The 20,138-nt window shown below is 43.3% G+C and overlaps 2 protein-coding genes across 5 annotated transcripts in view; one reads left to right on the forward strand and one right to left on the reverse strand.

Annotated features, from left to right (window-relative positions):
- The first annotated feature begins 954 nt into the window (after positions 1-954).
- LOC123502065 (cytoplasmic polyadenylation element-binding protein 1-like) lies at positions 955-12,554 on the forward strand. Of its 4 annotated transcripts, none has more exons than XM_045251216.1 (14): positions 955-1,125; positions 3,169-3,328; positions 3,995-4,110; positions 4,473-4,613; positions 5,194-5,333; positions 5,615-5,735; positions 6,229-6,484; positions 7,062-7,253; positions 7,491-7,567; positions 7,741-7,896; positions 9,341-9,433; positions 9,556-9,721; positions 10,125-10,252; positions 11,279-12,554. In XM_045251216.1, the coding sequence occupies exons 1-14, from the start codon at positions 1,111-1,113 to the stop codon at positions 11,486-11,488; spliced, it is 1,971 nt and encodes a 656-aa protein (XP_045107151.1). In that variant the 5' UTR covers positions 955-1,110; the 3' UTR covers positions 11,489-12,554. The 4 variants fall into 4 exon arrangements, with proteins under 4 accessions (XP_045107151.1, XP_045107152.1, XP_045107154.1 ...); XM_045251217.1 differs by having other exon boundaries at positions 5,618-5,735; XM_045251219.1 differs by having other exon boundaries at positions 4,482-4,613.
- A 1,554-nt stretch (positions 12,555-14,108) lies between these two features.
- Positions 14,109-20,138, reverse strand: part of LOC123502066 (kynurenine 3-monooxygenase-like) — a 12,145-nt gene continuing 6,115 nt past the window's right edge. Inside the window, exons 4-11 of the mRNA XM_045251221.1 lie at positions 19,509-19,645; positions 19,171-19,342; positions 18,217-18,375; positions 17,896-17,988; positions 17,129-17,218; positions 16,206-16,346; positions 15,406-15,567; positions 14,109-14,402 (exon numbers count right to left, since the gene is read on the reverse strand). Of these exons, the coding sequence (XP_045107156.1) occupies positions 14,295-14,402; positions 15,406-15,567; positions 16,206-16,346; positions 17,129-17,218; positions 17,896-17,988; positions 18,217-18,375; positions 19,171-19,342; positions 19,509-19,645 (1,062 nt within the window). The 3' untranslated portion in view covers positions 14,109-14,294. The remainder of the gene's footprint in view (positions 14,403-15,405; positions 15,568-16,205; positions 16,347-17,128; positions 17,219-17,895; positions 17,989-18,216; positions 18,376-19,170; positions 19,343-19,508; positions 19,646-20,138) is intronic.

Here is a 20,138-nt window from a genome sequence, read left to right on the forward strand (position 1 = left end):
GGTAAATAATTTTGTTTGCCTGCTATGTTCAGCTTTGATAAAGTCACATTAATGAATTGTTTTGAAATACAGCAGTTCACCACAGGCAGGTGGCAGGTGGTGAATGTGGAGAAGCTTGTCCGACAGTTTCGTTGATTACATAGCTATTAGTGCGCGGCAGCTTAATGATTAACTCATCAAGCTAACCACGCACACACAATGCAACATAACCCTGTCACGGTGTCGCATTCCCAGGCTTCGGTCCTCGGCTCGCTGCGGGCTCTGGGTGGGCCAGCTGTCTGCAGTGTTGCTGATAAGGAGGAAATTTGATCTAGCCCATTTTGATGCAGTGAGTCAGCAGATTATTGTTGGCCTTACCTGTACTAAAAAGGAGGAGCACCAGCAACGTGGGCTCGGATCTCGGTGAATTAGCAATGATATACTATCTATACTCTATAGGTAGGCCAGCTATAGGCTATCTGTTAAACTTGCACGGCAGAGGATAATAATATGCATTTGATCAGCTTATTCACAGTAGTTAATTCTTCTAATAATGAAGAAGAATGGTGCTTACCCTACGTAGCCAATGATTATCTAGTAATACCCGCAGCAGCAAACAAGGCTATCACTGGTTTAGCCTCTACATGAACAAATGAATAGATAGATAAGTGTTGATTCCTTGACACTTGCAAATTCATATCACAAACATGGCTTAAACTAATATAAAATGTATTTCCTCCTTGATTTCCCTAAATTCGAGCAGTTCCACGAGGCTTGAGGCAGTGAGTGCCGTGACGTCAGCATACAAATCAAAGCTTATCACAAATGAATAAGAAAGGATTAAATATTTTGCATCTCAGCTACTGTACCATTTAATTAGTTGCAAAACAAATGCATATGAAAAGCTGCATTTATTAACTGTATATTTTGTAATTGCTATAAAATGAGCTTCCAGAATGGCAGGGGGCGCAGCAGAAGAGTCAGTTGGACGCCACACGCGACCTGGCCAGGAGGAATTGTGGCGCGCCGCGGGACTGCTGTCTCGTGTTTTAACCTTGTGGCTACTTGGCGGGACTCTGTTTTTAGTTTTATATACTTTGTGATTGAAGAGTGGAAGGAAGAGGCGGCGTGATGCAGAGTGGACTGGTAAGTGATGGTGAGGTGATGGTGATGGCGGTGTGGTGGTGCGCTGGATACGTTCATCACCGTCATTACACTCTTTTTTTTTTCACTGATTATAGTCTGTACCTACAACCATTAGCAGGTAATACCAAGGTGGGTGAGTGAGTGAGTGAGTGAAGGTGGCGCACAACAGGGACAGCCAGCTTGACTCATTGAAGCAGTGGGAAAAATGGCTGGCGTGTGGAGCGTGGAGTGTGGACGGGCTGGGTGCTGGCTCCTCCTCATTATTGTCCCTAGTGTCAGGATCTACAGGATGGTGTCACAGTGCCAGGGTGCCAGGTGAAATGACACTTGGTGAGCCCCACGAAGAATAGGAGATAGGCATTTTATTTTTCCAGATACTTTTCTCTACACCGACTTGTATTACTGCCGACATATTGCATTAACCCCTTCAGTACTGGGACACCTTTACACCTGAAGTTTTGTGTACTAGATAATTTTATTGACATTAGTAAGGGTCTATGGAGGTCAGAAGATTAATGGCCACAGTCTTCACTATTTTTAACCCGTTTAGTACTGGGACACGTTTTTTGCCTTGAAGTTTGTGTACGATCATACCATTTTATTGATATTACCAGGGGTCTATGGAGGTCAGAAGATTAATGGCCAGTCTGCACTATTTTCAACCCCTTCAGTACTGGGACACCTTTTCACCTGAAGTTTTGTGTACGACTAGATCATTTTATTGACATTAGCAAGGGTCTATGGAGGTCAGGAAATTAATGGCCAGTCTTCACATTTTTAATCTGTTTAGTACTGGGACACGTTTTTTGCCTTGAAGTTCGTGTACGATCAGACCATTTTATTGACATTAGTAAGGGTCTATGGAGGTCAGAAGATTAATGGCCACAATCTTCACTATTTCAATCCTTCACATGAGTTTGGGAAGATGTATAATATCACCAAATAGTCACCAGAATGAATAATGAAACGCGTCTTGGTACTGAAGGGGTTAATCTGAGCGCTTTTCCTCCTCAGACCACATAAAAAAAATATATAGTCGGGATTAAAAAGTTAGGTTATGAAGAAATTCTTTAACATGACTGTATTTAAGAGGGAGATTTCAAGACATCCCTTTCTTTTGGCTAACACTCTCAGACTTGCAAGGGGACTGGTAACTTAGTGTGCTTTTTTATTTATTTATTCATTTATTTATTTATTTTTTTTTTGCCCTTAGACAGCTTTTCCTCTCATACATAAAAAAAGTGGTAAATTTGCAGTTTCCACCAATATACCCTACCTTATATTTTTTCCCTATGGCTAACAAGCTTGGGAACGTCCTGGGAAAGCAGGGTTTTAATCTAACCTAACCCCATTTTCTGATAGGGTAAAATGGGGTTAGAAATGCTGGTAGAAGTGTGATCTAGCCCGTGAGAATGTGTATTGTGGTGTATTGGTTCAAACTGCAATAATACCAAAAAAGTATACATATAGGTTTAGGGAAGGTTGTAAGGCTGATGATGCTGTGATGCTCTGAGATAATGATCTGGTGCTTCCATTTGAGAGAGAGAGAGAGAGAGAGAGAGAGAGAGAGAGAGAGAGAGAGAGAGAGAGAGAGAGATGGTACTTTGCTGTGTGTGTGTCTGCTTCACAAGTAAGGTGTTCACTGTTCTCCTCTCCTTCCGCAATCCTCCATACCACGTTGTTCTGCCCACCCTCAGCCACTGCCACTGGAGACTCCTATTGCCGTGCCTTCTGTGTGGTAACCCTGCAGAGTACACTAATGGATCCTGAGCTACAGTAGAACCAGTTGGCATTGTGTGAAAGCTCCAATTTGACACTGTGACAAATAATAAGAATGGCTCAGTCTGTCATTGAGTCAAACTGTGCCTTGTATGAAATGTCTTGTCTCCCCACAGGGTGAATTAAGAATGGCATAATCTGTTATTGAGTTGAACTTTGACTTGTATGAAATGTGTTGTATTCCCCCAGGTTGAAATGAATAAGAATGGCATAGTGTCATTGTGTTGAACTGTGTCTTGTATGAAATGTCTTATATTCCCCCAGGGTGAACTAAGTGACCTGTACGGGTCCTTGAGTGTCGGGGGCAGTGAGGGTGGGGAGAGCACCACCAGTTTGGAGACCATCATGCGCATCAACTCCTTCCTCAACAATTCCCTGGACCTGCACAACATTGTCCCAGACACAAGCTCCAGGCACTCCATCGGTGAGCAGGGCCAGGGAACACCTCACCAGCCTCACCTCTTTTACCGGCATGTTAACACTTACTCTTTCAGGAGCGTGTCGTCATAAACACTTGTGATCAATGGAGTGATTCATTTAGTGACTTGTATTGTATGTCCAGCAACTGTGAGTGGTACAGTGATGTGTTGTGTTGCTGTCTTAGTTCTCAGAGTGCAGTGTCCCAGTGTTTCAATGAGGCTGAGGATGCTTTTTTTTTTTTTTTTTTTTTTTTTTGTCCTACAGACCTAGTGTCTGTAGGTAACTTGAAGAGTATTGGAAGCATTGTTCAGCTTCCATCTATTAGTGGCGCAGGCAATTTTATTTATAGTGGTACCCATATTAGGGCCCATATCACCACTCAAGCGCATCTTTGATGTAAGGCAGTTACATCTCCACCTAGAACCTGGGTATCATGGTGACATGTAGGTAACTTTAAACCACTCGACAAATGGCAAAGTATCAAGGCGATATGTGGTAGGATTCGAACCTGTGTGAGGATATCTGCCCAATCCCATGCTCACTACCTTATCCACTATGCCACCTCAAAAGCTAAGCCGGCCATTCCACTTTGCTCTCTGAGGTACGTATTTATCACGTCCACCAACATGTTTGTTATGTGGTTGACGGCTTACAAACTTAAACTCTCCAGATCTCATGCTGAGTGAACTGATGAGTAATACGGGAGGGTCTCCACTCATGAACTGGAAGGGCCACCAGCCGGCACCACGACCTGTCACCTCAGCCGGGCCAAAGAAACCCTTGCAGGTAATGAATGGCTGGCATGTTGGCTTGTCAAGGCTGTGTGCCTGTGTGCATCACATAGGCATCAGTGAACACATCACTGCTGAGTTGTGCTGATCTTTGTAAAGCCCTGCTGAGATGATTTTATGGTTTGTGGTGATGGATATCATGAAGCATCAGTCTTTGCTTCAACACTGTTTCATAAGGAAGTGTGGTGACTGCTACAGTGGAGTCAATAGAGCATGGATTTTGGTAGTCTGTGCAGGTGTCTTTCCAACATAACCTTGTGATAAACTGAGCTGTACCGTAGGATGACTTTAGGGTGGAGTTGCATTAGGTCATATATTTAGAATGTTATCATTTTCTTTATTGGAGATTACTAATAGTTGCAGCAGAACCTAGGTGGTGGTGGTGGTTGTGGTGGGGACCCAAGCATCCCACTGAGCAGGCTGCTGGCACAGACTTACAGCTACAGCTCAGAAAGTTCCTCTCCTAACTCTTCCCTCACTCCACACTCAACATCTCAGGTCAGTACAGTACTCATTGTCTTGCATTACTTCAAGGCTTATTGTTCTTAGCCTGTCTCTCCTCTGTGTGTGTGTTTGTGTGTTATTCACCACAGTTATTCACCACGATCGTCTGCTGGTTTCTCAGCCAGCCTTTCCCCTACGGAAAGAGCTCAGAGCTTGTAGTGACTGATTGTTGGGTAGGACTGAGATCACAACACACACCCCACATCGGGAAAGTGAGGCCACAACCCCTCCAGTTACATCCCATACCTATTTTACTGCTAGGTGAACACGAGCTACACATTAATAGGTTTGCCCATTTGCCTCGTTGCTTCCCGGGACTCGAACCCATGCCTTCTTGATTGAGAGTCGAGCGTGCTAACCACTACACTATGCTGTGTGTGTGTGTGTAGCTGTGTTGATTTGGCCACAAGTCATTCTTGTACGTAGAGATGAGCGCCTTGTACTATTGTAGTGACGCACGTTAATCACAATCACATGGGCATTCGTCTGCTTACCTAGCACAGACAGGTCATATAAGTAAAAGCTGATATTTTTTACACTTAACTAATGGTTGTGTAATTTTTCTTTTCTTCAGGGGTATGGGCACAACAACAGTGTGTTTGGGTACATGGATGACAGTCCTCAGTCCAGTGGCTCCACCAACTCCCGGCAATCTTTCAGCTACTCTCAGTCCCCCGGTAGTGTGGGCTGCCGCATGAAGCAGTCCTCCAGCAGGTGACTGGGACTTCCTGCTGGTCTTGTCAAGGCCTACCCCCTATGCCATCTCTCTCTCTCTCTCTCTCTCTCTCTCTCTCTCTCTCTCTCTCTCTCTCTCTCTCTCTCTCTCTCTCTCTCTCTCTCCCCCCCCCTTATATCCAGGAAGGGTTTAAATGTAGTTTTAATTTTAGAAACTTTTTTGCTGAAAACCTTTTTGCTGGTGAAGCGATGGCTGGGCCTAGGTCAGTGTATGTAGTGTGTGTAGTTGAGGGTTGGCTGATGGCCTTGTTGTGTTGTAGCAGTGATCCTGGAAGCCCCACCCTTGGAGAAGCCATCCTTATGGGGTGCCAGGATGTCAGCCCTAACACCCATGATGTTGGAGGCAAGGTTACTGATGCTGTCACCCTTGCTAACTTGGTGGTGAGTACAACAGGGATTGTTAAACACACACACACACACACACACACACACACACACACACACACACACACACACACACACACACACACACACACACACTGTATATAGGTATTCCCTGACATACAATTGGGTTGTGTTCCTGAATATTGAATTGTAAAGCAATCAATCACTTAGCAGACTTAAAATTGAAAAAAAAATAGTAATAGGTTCCAAGATCTTTGTTGATGCAGTGGTGAGGGCAGGTGACCTCTATAGTTGCTGTGCCTTTTGTGGGTGTTATTTCAATGTTCTACACAAATTTTTGACCTGTCACCCTCCTTTCCTCTAACGATGTCTCCCTCTGAGTCTCGGTGACCTTTTTTTTTTTTTTTTAAGAAACTTGAAAAATAAGAGCAGTCACATACATATATGGCGTGATGCAGCACGGCTTACTGAGAGGAGTGGCTGATGCTTGGACCTTTTTAGAGGAGTTAATAGGAAGGTGTTGTTGCAGAGTTCATTGAGCCTTGGTGGGTGCAATAGAGGCCCTGGCCATCTGTCCACTGAGGGAGTGTCACGAAGCAGCGCTGTGGTCCCAAACAACTCCCTCATGTGTACGTCAGGCCTGCAGGTTTCCAATAATAATGCCCTACTTGGCATGCAGCCTCATCAGGGACAGCAGCAGCTGCAAGAACAGTCCTCTAACTTGAGGCAACTGTCTCTTGGCCTGAACAGTGGGAGCGTGTATCCTACGCCTCCCCTGCCCCACGGTAAGTATGCTGGGAAGGTTTTGCCAAGTGTTTGAGTGTTCACTCCATAGACGTTTACAAGTACAGTCACATTGACACTGACAACGCTAAGGTTTAGTTTTGCCAGTTGGCTGCATTAGACATGATTGGCATTAGTCGTGATGAAAGCATTGTCAGGAAGTGACTTGTTTTGATTTGGCTGAAACAGATGCTCCAAAATTAGAAATGTGTGTTGATGGGTTGGAAGGTTATGGTTGTCTCTGATCAGATCAGTAGGACCTGTCAAGCAGGGCAGGGCAGGGCAGGCTGGCTAAGAAGCAGGTGACAAGTGACGGGTGACGTGTTGGTTGGCAGGCTGCGTTAACGGGCTGTGTTTGCGTTGAGTCACATGGAATGATGTATTTTGAAGGTAGTGATTGTAGGTATAGCTGAGGCTGGTTCAGATTGAAGAGAGTTGTAGTTGTGAAGTGTTAGGAAGTAAGGTACAGAATTGTATGAGGGGCACTCTTTAAGAAAAGGCAAACTTGTATAAAGTATCAGTGTTCACATTAATGTATGACATTCTTGAATCATTAACCTGACAAAACTTTCCCTGCAGGTCTTGACATGAACGGGTTGGCCCAGCTTCAAAGTGCGTGGCTGACAGCACAAAGACTGCCTTCCCTGGCTGGTCCAGGCTTGCAAGGAAGTGAGCTGAATAAATCTCCTGGCACTCTGACTGGCCTTCTCTCCACGCCAGCTGATACCTTTCACATTGAGAAGGCTGCAAAAATGCATAGGAATGCTGCAGGTATGTGTGGAATGGGCTTAATTCTACTCACCTAATGTTACCTAGCCATATCTAATGTCTATATCGGCACTGCTAGTTTGTCATCATTGGTGACTAACAGATCTGTCTTCTTGCAATAGTGTGCCTTGGTCTTTAGAGGGGAGGGAGAGACAAGGCACTTTATTGGTTAATGTTTGAGAGTTTATACACAATGAAACATGGTTGATGAAGTGTCTTTGTAGTAATGTTGTCACTCAGCTGTCTGTGATGCTAACTGCACATGGAGTGGACAGCTGCCAGTGAAGGTGCACAAGAATCCTACTTATTCTTGCAAGGTATGCCTTTCTCCATGGTACAATTGTAAAGGCTTTATTAGTCTTAACTAATATTTTTATATTTTACTTTAATTTATTTTTTTATTTTTTTATTTTTTTCCTTTTTACTCTTCACCATTATAGTACAAACTTTTTTATGTTTCCATGGTGTGTTATGTTGTGTTGTATTGAAGGTGTTCCTGGGAGGTGTGCCATGGGACCTGACAGAGCTTACACTAAAGCAAACCTTTAGCAGCTTTGGGGAGATCCAGGTGGAGTGGCCTGGCAAGAAGAGCTCCATCAACCCTCCCAAAGGTTACATCTACGTCATCTTTGAGGATGACAAGCAGGTGGGTGTGTCAGCAAAGCAATGGCAAAATCTTGTGGTTTTGTGGTGAACATCTGATAGTAACACTTTAACCTCTTCCTTACCGCAAGACTGTTTTGTGGTATGTGCGTACCACGCGCAAAAGCGACCTCGCGGTACCGCAAGATACCTCCGTGGTACGTGCGTACCACACCAATACATTTCTGTGTATAACCGTGGCCTGAGTGTGAATTTTGCCTTTTTCATGCTCCACGTGGTTCACTATAAACAAAAAACGCTGGAGGCGTTATTTTTAGCCACCCCAGCGTAACAATACCACCCCCCCCACTAGCCAATCAATATCGGAGTTAATTTTTCATGCATAAACTAAAGCCAATCACTATTCTTTGATTTGAAAGTACGTATATTATTCCCACAGTTCCCCCAAGAACATCAGTTCTCTATTATCGGCCATGGTGAGATTGTTCTATTGCTTCTAGCTAGAGATAATGGCGTCTGCTTCGTGTAGCAGCGATGAGGATTATCATAATTATGAGAGAGAGTGAGGATATACTGGAAGACTTTCCAGATGAATATGATTCAGACTATGATCCTGAAAAAGAAATAGGAGAGAGTGATAGTGACAGCAGTGTTGAAACCCTCTCAGCAAGTGAGGGGGAGCAGCCTAGTTATGACTCTGCCTCAGGGCAGGTGCAGAGTGTGTAATGCTGATGGAAAAACCAAGTGGGCTCGAAAGTACTGTCCTGCTTGCAAGGAACAACCTGGATTATGTTCGAATGAATATTTCCAGGCTTGCCACTGCTAAGAGAGTAGCATATCATGATTTGTAGGGTACGTAAAACTGGCATTATTCTCTACATAATCATTTTCAACTACAGATAACCATTCTGTAATTTAGGTATTTCAGTATATTTGTGTGCAAAGCACAAATTATGATTGTTTACGTTTTCTTTTATTAGTAAAATGACAAAAATAAGTTTCAAAAAAAGTACATATCACTGAGTTAGAAAGAAATATAACTAATGTGTAGATCTGGGCGTGAGACACATGCGCGCACGGGCAGGGGGCTGCGGTATAGTAGGAGAACGCTTTGTTTACATCGAGGGGTGGCTGCGGTAAGGAAGGGGTTAAGGGGAGGGAGGGAAGGAGTGGTACTCTTAGGTCATTGCCTCACTGGCTTGCCAGCCTTCTTAGGGAGAAGACATTTGTCGCTTGTGGAGGCACCACGTGACTTTCTATCTCATCCTACTTCCCACATTGCTGAGAAGGTTCAAGCATACAAAGATGAATGTAAAAAAGTGGTGCCTTTACTAGGAAACTTGGCCGTAATGAGCAGCGTGGCACCTCTGAAATACTTAACCTACAGCAAAGTAATGCTGCACCACAGGACCATTTCAAAGGAAGGATTTTGTGTAGTTTTTGCATTTTTCCATTTGTCTTTGTGTTGTGTATTTGTCTATGCCTAGGTGAAGGCATTGCTGGCAGCCTGTAGCCAAGACTTCACTTTTGGAGGAAACCATTACTACAAGATATCGTCTCGTCGCATCCGTCAGAAGGAGGTGAGGTATCGTTCCCAATTGTGTTTGTATGTGTCTCTTACAAAAGGAATTGAATCAAGAAGTTACCTTGATAATCCAGATGATAATGTTGTCCGTTACAAGATACAGATTCTGTCTTGCAGGTCCAAATAATTCCCTGGATCATCAGTGATAGCAACTATGTACGCTGCCCATCCTATCAACTGGACCCTGCCAAGACAGTGTTTGTGGGGGCACTGCATGGCACACTGAGTGCTGAGGGCCTGGCCAGCATTATGAATGACCTTTTTGGAGGAGTTGTGTACTCTGGTAAGTTGCCTTGGATGACAAGGACTTGTTACTTTATCAGCATACTGAAAAAAACTTAGGATAGATGGCGATACCTTTGGGTGCAAGAAATTGAAGCATGTCTTTAGTATTAGTGCTGGAAATGTATACATGGAACCTGAGAAACAATAGCCACAGTGTTGTCATATCTTGCCAAGCAGTGTATCCCAGTCTGTATTTACAAGGTGATATAGCTAAAACATGAAAGATACAGTGCACTAACCTCTTCATGACCTCTGCCTTCACTTGATCACTAAAGCATCAATAAAGGCTGTGGTTGCTTATGGCTTTTCAATTATGTAGCTGAAAGGTGTAATTCTGGTATATGTAACTCTGCAAGCCATTTGGAGTAAGGAAACCCAGTAATAAACATCTGTCACATCAGGCATCGACACAGACAAGCACAAGTATCCTATTGGCTCAGGGCGGGTCACCTTCAACAACGAATACTCCTACAAGAAGGCCGTCCGCGCAGCATTCATTGAAATCAAGACGCCAAAATTCACCAAGAAGGTAACGACTCAGGAAGTGACGTTACCTCTTGATCACCTTCACCACCCACTATTGGCCTGTGGGAAGACATGTTGCTTTAAGGAGTGGTGATATTGATAGATAGGATGTATGTGTTAGGATGGAGCAGTACAAATGTGTATCTTCATTTGCATCTCTCTCTCTCTCTCTCTCTCTCTCTCTCTCTCTCTCTCTCTCTCTCTCTCCATAGAACAATTTTTCCTTCACATTTCCCATTCATTATACTACTTCCTCATCTTTCCCCATTAGCTCAACGTCCTGCTCACAAACCTCATGCATTCGTGTGTGTATTTACCTAATTGTATTTACCTAATTGTAACATACGGGAAAAGAGCTATGCTCGTGTTGTCCCGTCTCCATATCTATTAATGTCCAGCTTTTTCTTAAAATCATGAATATTCCTTGCGTTGACCACTTCCACGTCTAAACTATTCCATGCTTCCACCCTTCTATGAGGGAAGCTATATTTTTTCACATCTCTCCTATACGTGGCCATTTTTAGTTTTTTCCCATGCCCTCTCGACATTCTTTCATTCCACATACACAGATCTTCCCTATCCATTTTTTCCATGCCAATCATCACTCTGTATATTGCTATCAGGTCTCCCCTTTCTCTTCTGTTTTCCAGGGTCGGAAGTTGCATTCTTTTCAGTGTCTTCATAATTCAAATCTCTTAAGTCAGGCACCATTTTTGTTGCAGCCCTCTGTACTTTCTCTAGTTTCCTTATGTGTTTCTTTAAGTTCGGAGCCCACTGTATTGTTGCATATTCAAGCCTCGGTCTTATCATGTGTGTGTGTGTGTGTGTGTGTGTGTGTGTGTGTGTGTGTGTGTGTGTTCAAGATTGTGTTACTCTAATGCAAAGATCACATAAACATAATTTTACAATGAAAGAGCTGTAGAACAAGATTTTGTTACTAGAATTGCCCTTGGTTGAATTCTTCCATTAACTTCACAAAATTGTACCGTTTTGTGAAATTAACCTTGGAAACATTACCTCTTTGGTCCAGGTACAGGTGGACCCATACCTGGCAGACTCCTTGTGCCAGGTGTGTGGGCTGCAGCAGGGGCCGTACTTCTGCCGGGAGGAGGTGTGCTTCAAGTACTTCTGTCGGAGTTGCTGGCAGGAGAACCACCCGATCGAGAGCCACAGCGGCCACAAACCCATCATGAGAAACTCCAAACTGCGCACCCAGAACAGCAACAGCCACCTCATCTAGGTGGCCTTGAAGTATGTTGCTTTGTTTCATAAGGTCATTACTGTCTTAATGTTTTTGGTGGACTACCTTCTCATTCCCTGACAAGAGAACTATGGTATGTGTTAATGCCTTATGATCATAATTGCTTTTCTATTCATCTTTGTATGCTAGTTGTAGATTTTATATTGTACGTGACGAGTTGAGCAGTGTTCCTGTAGTTTTATCTGTGGTGGGGTGAATGGAAGGCTCTAAAAGTACATTTTATCTCAAGCCTCCGTTTTAGTTTAGCGCAGCAATACAGTAACAGTGATTAGCCTGAGTTTATATTTTGTGGCCAGCACAAAACTGGTGGTGGTTGTCATTTTAGTTGTGTTCAGAGTTTTGAGATATTGAATGTTTGATGTGTGTGCAGAGAACATTTTTTTTTATCTTAGCTTGCATTTAAATAATTTCTTACTGGCAAAAATGTTTGGGTGATTACTGAATATAATGTGTCTGTAATGTACAGAAATGTGAATGTTTGAGGGTGGATTCATTTGTGCAGAGAATGGTGGTGAGGTTTGATCTTGCAAGAGTAGTACTCTTTGTTTTATATAAATATGGATGAAAGAAAACCAATCTTTCAAGCACATTAGATTTTACACATTTTAGAATTATTGTGGTAGTATCTGAGAGGTGGCGGGTGTGACTCTTTTAGGAAAACTTGGTTGCAGGTTTACCAGTAAGTAAAAGAAGGGTGTTTTAAAATGTTGAATCTAGGGTTGGTTGCAAGTGATGATGAACTAATAGAAGCTTATATTGGGCGTGTCTGCCAAGATGTATTTCTGCTTCAACATTAGCTTGTGTTTTAGCAATTTTGAATTTTGATACTACCTAAATTTTGTTTCTGCAAGATTTTATAATTTAATTCCTACAGTACTAATCAAATGCAGTCAAGCTGCAAGAACTTTTATCAGAAATATGATTGTCTTGTTATTGTTTATTTCAAATGTTTATGTTTTTGGAAAATGTTGCCAGTTGTTGGCATTGTTTTGTTTGTTTCTGAGTTTTGTTGATTGGAGTTTGGGGAATGCAGATTGTCATTGCATATCTGACGTATCTTTAACCTTCAGCCACTCTGAGGTGTTGCATGGACTGTGTGGGGATTATCCTTGTGCTCTCACTCATTTCATCCTTTCTTCAAACACAATGGTAACTTGTCAATAGTTTAAGTTGGGATGAATTTACTATGTTGTGAAGTTAAGAGCTTTGCATTATACTTGTACACTCATTCACTAAAATCTGACAACCTCTCATTACTATTATTATTATTATTAGGTATTATTATTTATTATTATTATTAGTATTATTTTTATCATCCTTATAAAAATTTATGCATATAATTATATTTTTCCTCCATTATTCTCTATATTAATAGGCCATATGGCTGTGCAGAGAGGTAATCAGACATGTGAGTGACTGTACAATAAGAGAGTGGTGAAGTGTGTGCCAGGAGTCAGGAAAAATAATCCCTTGAGTAATCTTAGTTTGTGCATGGTGTGTCTGTTTGTGGCATGTCTCGATACTCACTGGCCATGCTACAGAGAAGAGCATCGTGCAGTATTGATTATGTGCTGCATTTTAAACATCTGCAGATGTGAGTGTGTGAGTCAAGGTGTGCATGTAACGTAAAATGCAGCTGCAGGTAAAACTGGTACTATTGAACTGCTAACCCCTTCAGTACTGGAATGCATTTTTATCACAAGTTTTGGGCGTGATTAGATGATTTTATTGACACTAGGAATGGTTCATGGAGGTCAGAAGTTAAAAGGTCAGTCTTCACTATTTTAATGCCCGCACAAGTTTCAGAAGCTGTATAAAATCAAATAGTAAGCAGAATGACTATGGAAACATGTCATTGTACTGAAGCGGTCAATATAGCTACTAGTGGATCCAGTTATAGGTTACTGTCATCATATCCAAGGTTGATGCTGGTGGTTTAGTATAAATCACATTAATGCAGGGTTTAATTGCTGACAGAGTTCCTAAGAGGGGAGGTTGTTCAAAAGATATATTAAAAAGAATCCAACCTACACAGTTTCATGAATGTAGATGTCAGTAAGAAATGGAAGTAATGGAGGTGCAGGGGCAAGGAAATGAGAGAGAGAGAGAGAGAGAGAGAGAGAGAGAGAGCAGAGAGCAGGAGAAAGGTAATTACTATTTTCTCTCGTCACTTTTTTCTCTTTTCTTTTTGTACTTCCTTGCCTCTCCACCTTTCCTCCTCCTCCTCCTCCTCTTCTTCCTCCCAGGATACTAACGAGAGCAAAACAATAAAAAAAACTACTTAATTCTAATCTTGTTAAAATGAGATTCAACACTAATATAAATGCGATCTGATTCCTTAAATTAATCTGGCTTGGTGTTTGGTGTCTTGCCTCGGTGGGTGTGTGTCCTTCAATCCTATACTGCCCTTCCTTCACTTCTTGAATCCTTCATTCCTTCTTGGTCATTTTTTAATCTTAACTTCGTTTCTTCCTTATTCTTCTTATTCTCATTTCTTCGATGTTACTTAATTTTCTTTATTTTTCTTCTTCCTTATTTGTTCAGTCTTCCTTTCCTTCTTTCCTTTTCCTACTCATTCGTTCCTTCCTTCCTTTTCTTACTCCTGTCATTTATTCAATCTTCCTTCCTTTTGTAACTCGTTTATTCAATCTTCCTTCATTCACTCCTTACTTTTTCTTCTCATCTCATTTGCTGAATCGTTCCTTTTTTACTTGTCCTCCTCGTCTTTCCTTTCCCTTATCCCTGCCACGCCTTGCTAGCGGCCTGCGACACCCACATGAGCGCGTCACGGCCCGCTTGCTTGTGCTGCAGGTTCCCGCACTGCCTGCAGCGCCACCTTAGCCAGGGCAGCCACGCAGGCCACCCCCGCCACCCTGCTCACGCGCCCGATTATCTGAAGGAGGAGAGAAGAGGGTGGAATGCTAAGATTAGTCAGGTGTGTGTGTGTGTGTGATGCTACTGTTACTATCATGATTATATTAATTACTACTACTATACTACAGTGTACTACTATTACTACTACTATGTTTTACCACTATCACCATTAACCTACTTCTTCTTCCCGGCTCTTAACAATTCCCTTCCTCCTCTCCTAACACCACATTTACTAATCCGCATCAAATACTTCATACAGTACTTTCCTCATTAGAGACAGTACAGTACAGCTGGCTCTCTGCTTGAAATCCTTTGCTCTCTCACCATCACTGTTTTCCAAAGGCACCAGTTGAAGATACTCGTGTTTTTAAGAGTATTTTTATGGTTCTGGTGATAGATTGGCAAGATTTCTAGTTTATTAAAAGGAGAAACTGTCTTGAAGATCCGGCTAGTTGTCTTTGTGGTCTTGGAAAAGTGTCGTAGTGAGAGGGGATGTTGTTTCTGAATATGGGCGAAAACTGGTTGTGTGTGTGTGTGTGTGTGTGTGGCTCATCATCACAATTTAAACAAAGTAATCGTAAATATCAGGATTATTAGTGTTTATTTACAAGAAGTCTGAAGTACCAGAGAGAGAGAGAGAGAGAGAGAGATTGAACGTAGATGGTGAGAAGTTAATGTAGATAGGAACAAGAAGGGAGTGTGTGGATGGAGAGGCGGACATGGAGTGGAGTAGAGAAAGGACATGTGGCTTGATAGATAATTTTGCAAGGCCACAGAGACAACTAGTCAGGTTTTCAAGAGACACTCCTTTTAATAAACTAAAAGTGTTGCCAATCTCACCAGAACCATAAAAATATTCTTAAAAACACGAGCATCTTCATGAGTTCTGGCCAATGATATTTACCTATAACCACTTGAGTTGACAATCACATCACTAACTAAAATAAGTAAATAAAACGATAAAATAAGTGAAGGCAGCCGTGTGACGTATATCCCAGCATCCCTGAACCTGAAGACCTCACCTTATCCTGCCATGTCTTGTCGGCAATGCAGCTGCTGTAAGGCCGGCGAGAGAAGGTGACCATGGTGTAGAGTGGCTGCCAGCGCCCCGGGAGGATAATGCTTAGGAAGTCGTCTAGCTTCTTACGCAGCAGAAACAGCGGTGAGTTGACGAGATCCCGCATCTGTTTGGAGGTCATGAGAGGGTTCCGTGTAAAGGGTATTTGGTGGTGTTTGCTGGGTTAAAGGGTGTTTGGTAGTGTTTATTGAAGGGTGTTTGGTGGTGTTTGCTGGTTTAAAAGGGTGTTTGGTGGTGTTTGCTGGTTTAAAAGGGCGTTTGTTTGTGTTTGGTGTTTTAAAAGATGTATGGTGGTGTTTGGTGTCTCCTCCAGTTTTAAAGTAGGGAAGATGAGACACCACCTCCCCTCCCTTCCCCTTCTACTCTTCTCCCCTCACTATATTTCCTCCTTCCCTTCCCATCCCCCTCCCTTCCCCTTCCCCTCCCCCTCCCTTCCTCTCACTACCTCCTTCCCATTCCCTTCCTTCTTTCCCTCATTACCTCCCCTCCCTTCCTTCCCTCTCCTCCCATCCCCCTCACTACCTCCCCTTCCGTCCCCTTTCCTCTCATTACCTCCCTCCCTTCCCAATCTCCTTCCTACCTCCCCTCCTTTCCCCTCTCCTCTTCCCCTTACTGCATCTCTAACTCCTCCCTCATTATCTCTCCTCTCTTCCCCTTCCCCTTCCTTTCCCTCAGTACATCCCCTCCCTTTTCTTCTCCCCTTCACCTCCCGTCCCCTCACTACCTCCCCTCCCTTCCCCTCACCTCTACGTAGTTGTACAGCGCCAGATCGACAATTGCCTCAGCGTCAGGGTTCCTCCTCTTGGAATACGCCGGCAGCGCCTCCGTCAGGTCATCCCCACACTGGTCAAGGATTTCGTCCAGCACCACGCAGTCCTCCATTGCCCTGGGGAGTCGGGAGGGGGTGGGAGGTTAGAGGTTAGGTTGGTGGTGGTGGTGGTGGTAGGTTAGGTTGGGTTGGTGGTGGTGGTGGTGGTGAGGTGAGGTGGGGTTGGGTTGGTGGGTTTGGTGGTGGTGGTGGTGGTTGGTTGGGTTGGGGTGGTGGTGGTGGGCCTAGACTATCACTCGATGTTTCACGACTCCAAATTTTATGTTCACGATATTACACGATAGCTGCATTTATTTTTTCTTGCAAGTCGTGGTGATTCGTGGTGCTGTTGCCTCACATCGTGGTGTAGAGGAGGTGGCCTTACCCATCTCCTTACCCACTCATCTATACACACAGCCACACACTCACCCTTCCGTCTACCCATTCCAAGTAATTTGAGAACATTTTTAAGCATTAAATGACGTTTTAAGGACATTTTAAGTAATTTAATGACATTTTAAGGGAGTTTTGGGACATGTAAGGACATTTTCTACCACCTATCCAGTTACTCATTCATCCACATATCAATCCATCTTTCCATCCCACATATCACTCTATCCGCCCCTCCACACACCCACATACTTGCACATCCGCCCAGAGAGAGAGAGAGAGAGAGAGAGAGAGAAGGGGGAGGGGCTGTGGTAATTGTTAAGATTGACAAAGGAAAAAGAAAGAAAAAGAAAAAAATAGATTTGTAACGTCACTTCTTACATCACTAAACTCCACCTCTCTCTCTCTCTCTCTCTCTCTCTCTCTCTCTCTCTCTCTCTCTCTCTCTCTCTCTCTCTCTCTCTCTTACGCAGTTCATTCCCTGGCCGTAGAAAGGAACCATGGCGTGGGCTGCGTCTCCCATGATCACGCTGGTGTTGCCCACGTGATACGGAGAACACTGAAAGAAAACGGGAGTGGTAGTGGTGGTGGTGGTGGTGGTGGTGGTGGTGGTGGTGGATGAAATTAACCCCTACAGTACCATGACGACACGTTTCCATATTCACTCTGCTTACTATTTGGTGATTTTAGACAGCTTCAGAAACTCATGTGGGGGATTAAAATAGTGAAGACTGTGGCCATTATTTTCGTTATATTTACCTTTTTTTTTTTTTTATCTTCATTGTAACTATCATCTTTTCTGGTTAGGTATAGAATTGTCTTATCGTTTTCATTATCATTTATCAAAATCATCTCAGTTTTGTCAGTCAGCCGGTCAGTCAGTCAGTCCGTCAGTCATTGCATAGTTTGGTGACTCAACTGAATGTGAGTGAGTTTGCAAGTCAGTCAGTCAAATAGTAAGCTAGTCAGTCAGTCAGTCAGTCAATCAATCACACACTCGCTCGCTCGCTCAATCAGTCAGTCAGTCAGTCAATCAATCAATCACGCTCGCTCGCTCGCTCAATCAATCAGTCAGTCAGTCAGTCAATCAATCACACTCACTCGCTTACTCAATCAGTCAGTCAGTCACACACTCATTCACTCAATCAATCAGTCAGTCAATAAATCAATCACACTCACTCACTCACTCACTCAGTCAGTCAGTCAGTCATTGAGTCAGTGAGTGACGTGCATTACCTTGACTGATATCATGGGCAGTGGTTTGTTGTTGAAGAAATCATTAATCAGCTTCTCCTTGCCGATCAGCGGGATGGCGTCTGGATAATTAGCCTGTGGGAATAGTAGTAGTAGTAGTAGTAGTAGTAGTAGTAGTAGTAGTAGTAGTAGTAGTAGTAGTAGTAGTAAAAGGGAAAAAAAAAGTTAATTCTCAAGTCAAAATAGATCAGAAACAAATATCTTTAAAAAAAATAGAAAACAACCAAACTCACTCACTCTCTCTCTCTCTCTCTCTCTCTCTCTCTCTCTCTCTCTCTCTCTCTCTCTCTCTCTCTCTCTCACCTGGAAGAAGCTTAGCAGTTTCTCCGCAGTATTCAGGGTGCCAAATATATCGAAGGGCATGAAGAGAGTGACGGTCCAGCTGCAGTCTTGGTTGGGCAGGGCGATCATCATGTACTTCCCTCGGGGCCAAATGTGCAAGTAATTGTGGGGCATGGCGAACTGGAATAGGTGGTGGTGGTGGTGGTGGTGGTAATAGTAGTAGTAGAGATTTTTTTCTAAGGTATTATTTTATGTAACTGTGATCAATAAACTGTAATATAGTAGTAGTAGTAGTAGTAGTAGTAGTAGGAAAATAAAAAAAATGCAAAAAAATGAATTCTCGTCAAAACAGAAAATAAACAAAAATCTTGCATAAAAATGAAAAAAAAGGATAAAAAATGATAGTAGTAGTAGTAGTAGTAGTAGTAGTGGTGGTGGTGGTGGTGGAAAAGGATGACAGGTAATGAAGAAAAGTAGTGATGGTTGTGGTGGTGGTGAGAGAAGAGAGAGGAAAAGGTAGCGGTGATGGAGGAGGAGGAAGAGGTGGTGATGGCAGTGGTGAGGATGGAGAAGAGAATATAAAAAAGAAAAGGAGTGATGGTGGTGGTGGTGGTGGTGTGTGTGTGTGTGTGTGTGTGTGTGTCTTATTCATTTACTTATTTACAATCAGTACACTATTGTATTTACTTATTTAATTTTCTCCTCCTTCCCTTCCCCTTCTCCCTATCTGATTTACTTATCTCCTTCCTCTTCCCCTCCCCTTCTTCTCCTCATCTCATTACTTATCTCCTTCCCCTCCCCTTCTTCTCATGTCATTACTTATCTCCCCTTCTCTTCTTCTCCCCATCCCATTTACTTCTCCTTTCCTTTCCTTCCCCTTCTCCCCATCTTATTTAGTTATCTCCTGCCTCTTTCCTTCCCTTTTTCTCTTCATCTCGTTACATATCTCTCCCCTTCCCTGTTTCCCCACCTCACCTTCCCCTCTGGCGTGGCGGGAATGCACAGCTCCATGTATCCGTGTGGGATATATTCCTGCTTGTAGTTGAAGTGTGCTCGTTTCAACATCTGCTTCCTCATGTTGGAGTATGCGCCGTCACAGCCTATCAGCAGGTCTGCCTTGGCGTTCACCCTCTCTCCAGTTAGCGTGCTGTGGGTGAGGGAGGGTGTGGTGGTGGTGGTGGTGTTGTGGTTGGTGTGTGTGTGTGTGAGTGAGTGTCTCTCTCTCTCTCTCTCTCTCTCTCTCTCTCTCTCTCTCTCTCTCTCTCTCTCTCTCTCTCTCTCTCTCTCTCTCTCTCTCTCTCTCTCTCTCTTACTCGGTGAAGGTCAGCTCGCCTCGTTCCAGGTCACATGTCTCCAGCTTGTGGTTGAAGTGAACTGTCACGTTTGGGAAGTCCTCAGCTCTCGTCAGCAACACCTCGTTCACAAATCGACGCCCCACGGAGAAGATGCACTGGTGGTGGTGGTGGTGGTGGTGGTTAGGCAAGTCTTTCACAGCAATACAGGTTGACAATACTTTCTTCTTTCTCTCACCTTCTACTCTGTCCACCTCTCCAATGCAAGAGTTAACTAGTACTCTCAATCATTCATCCCTTTCTCTTGAACACTGGAACTCCCTGCCTTGCTCTTTCACCATGACAATGTTTCAAGTCCCCATAGACGATTAGCCAGGGCTCGTATTAAACATTTCTACACTTCACCTCCACTATTTCAAAGGACTGTATTTAAATCTACATGAGTTTTCGAAGATTTTTTTTTTTTTTTTTGCGGTTCTAGAGGCAGAGTGACAAGCTTTCTGCATTACTAACTAGAGAAACGCTTTAAAAACTCCGCTAATCATATCTGTAGCCTTTGAAAATACTTGTGGTGAGAAGCAAAGCGTTTCTGAATATGGACCCAGGTTTTCAAGACAGCTTTTCCTTATGATCAGCTAGAAATCTTGCTAA

This window comes from Portunus trituberculatus, chromosome 10 (assembly GCF_017591435.1).
Source record: "Portunus trituberculatus isolate SZX2019 chromosome 10, ASM1759143v1, whole genome shotgun sequence".
In the NCBI taxonomy this organism is placed as follows: domain Eukaryota; kingdom Metazoa; phylum Arthropoda; class Malacostraca; order Decapoda; family Portunidae; genus Portunus; species Portunus trituberculatus.

What these genes read in the sequence shown, in the direction of transcription:
- LOC123502065 (XM_045251216.1), top strand. An exon ending in GGCCAAAGAAACCCTTGCAG is followed by an intron (nt 4,111 to 4,472) that starts GTAATGAATGGC and finishes GATTACTAATAG; the next exon opens with TTGCAGCAGAACCTAGGTGG. An exon ending in CTCCACACTCAACATCTCAG is followed by an intron (nt 4,614 to 5,193) that starts GTCAGTACAGTA and finishes TCTTTTCTTCAG; the next exon opens with GGGTATGGGCACAACAACAG.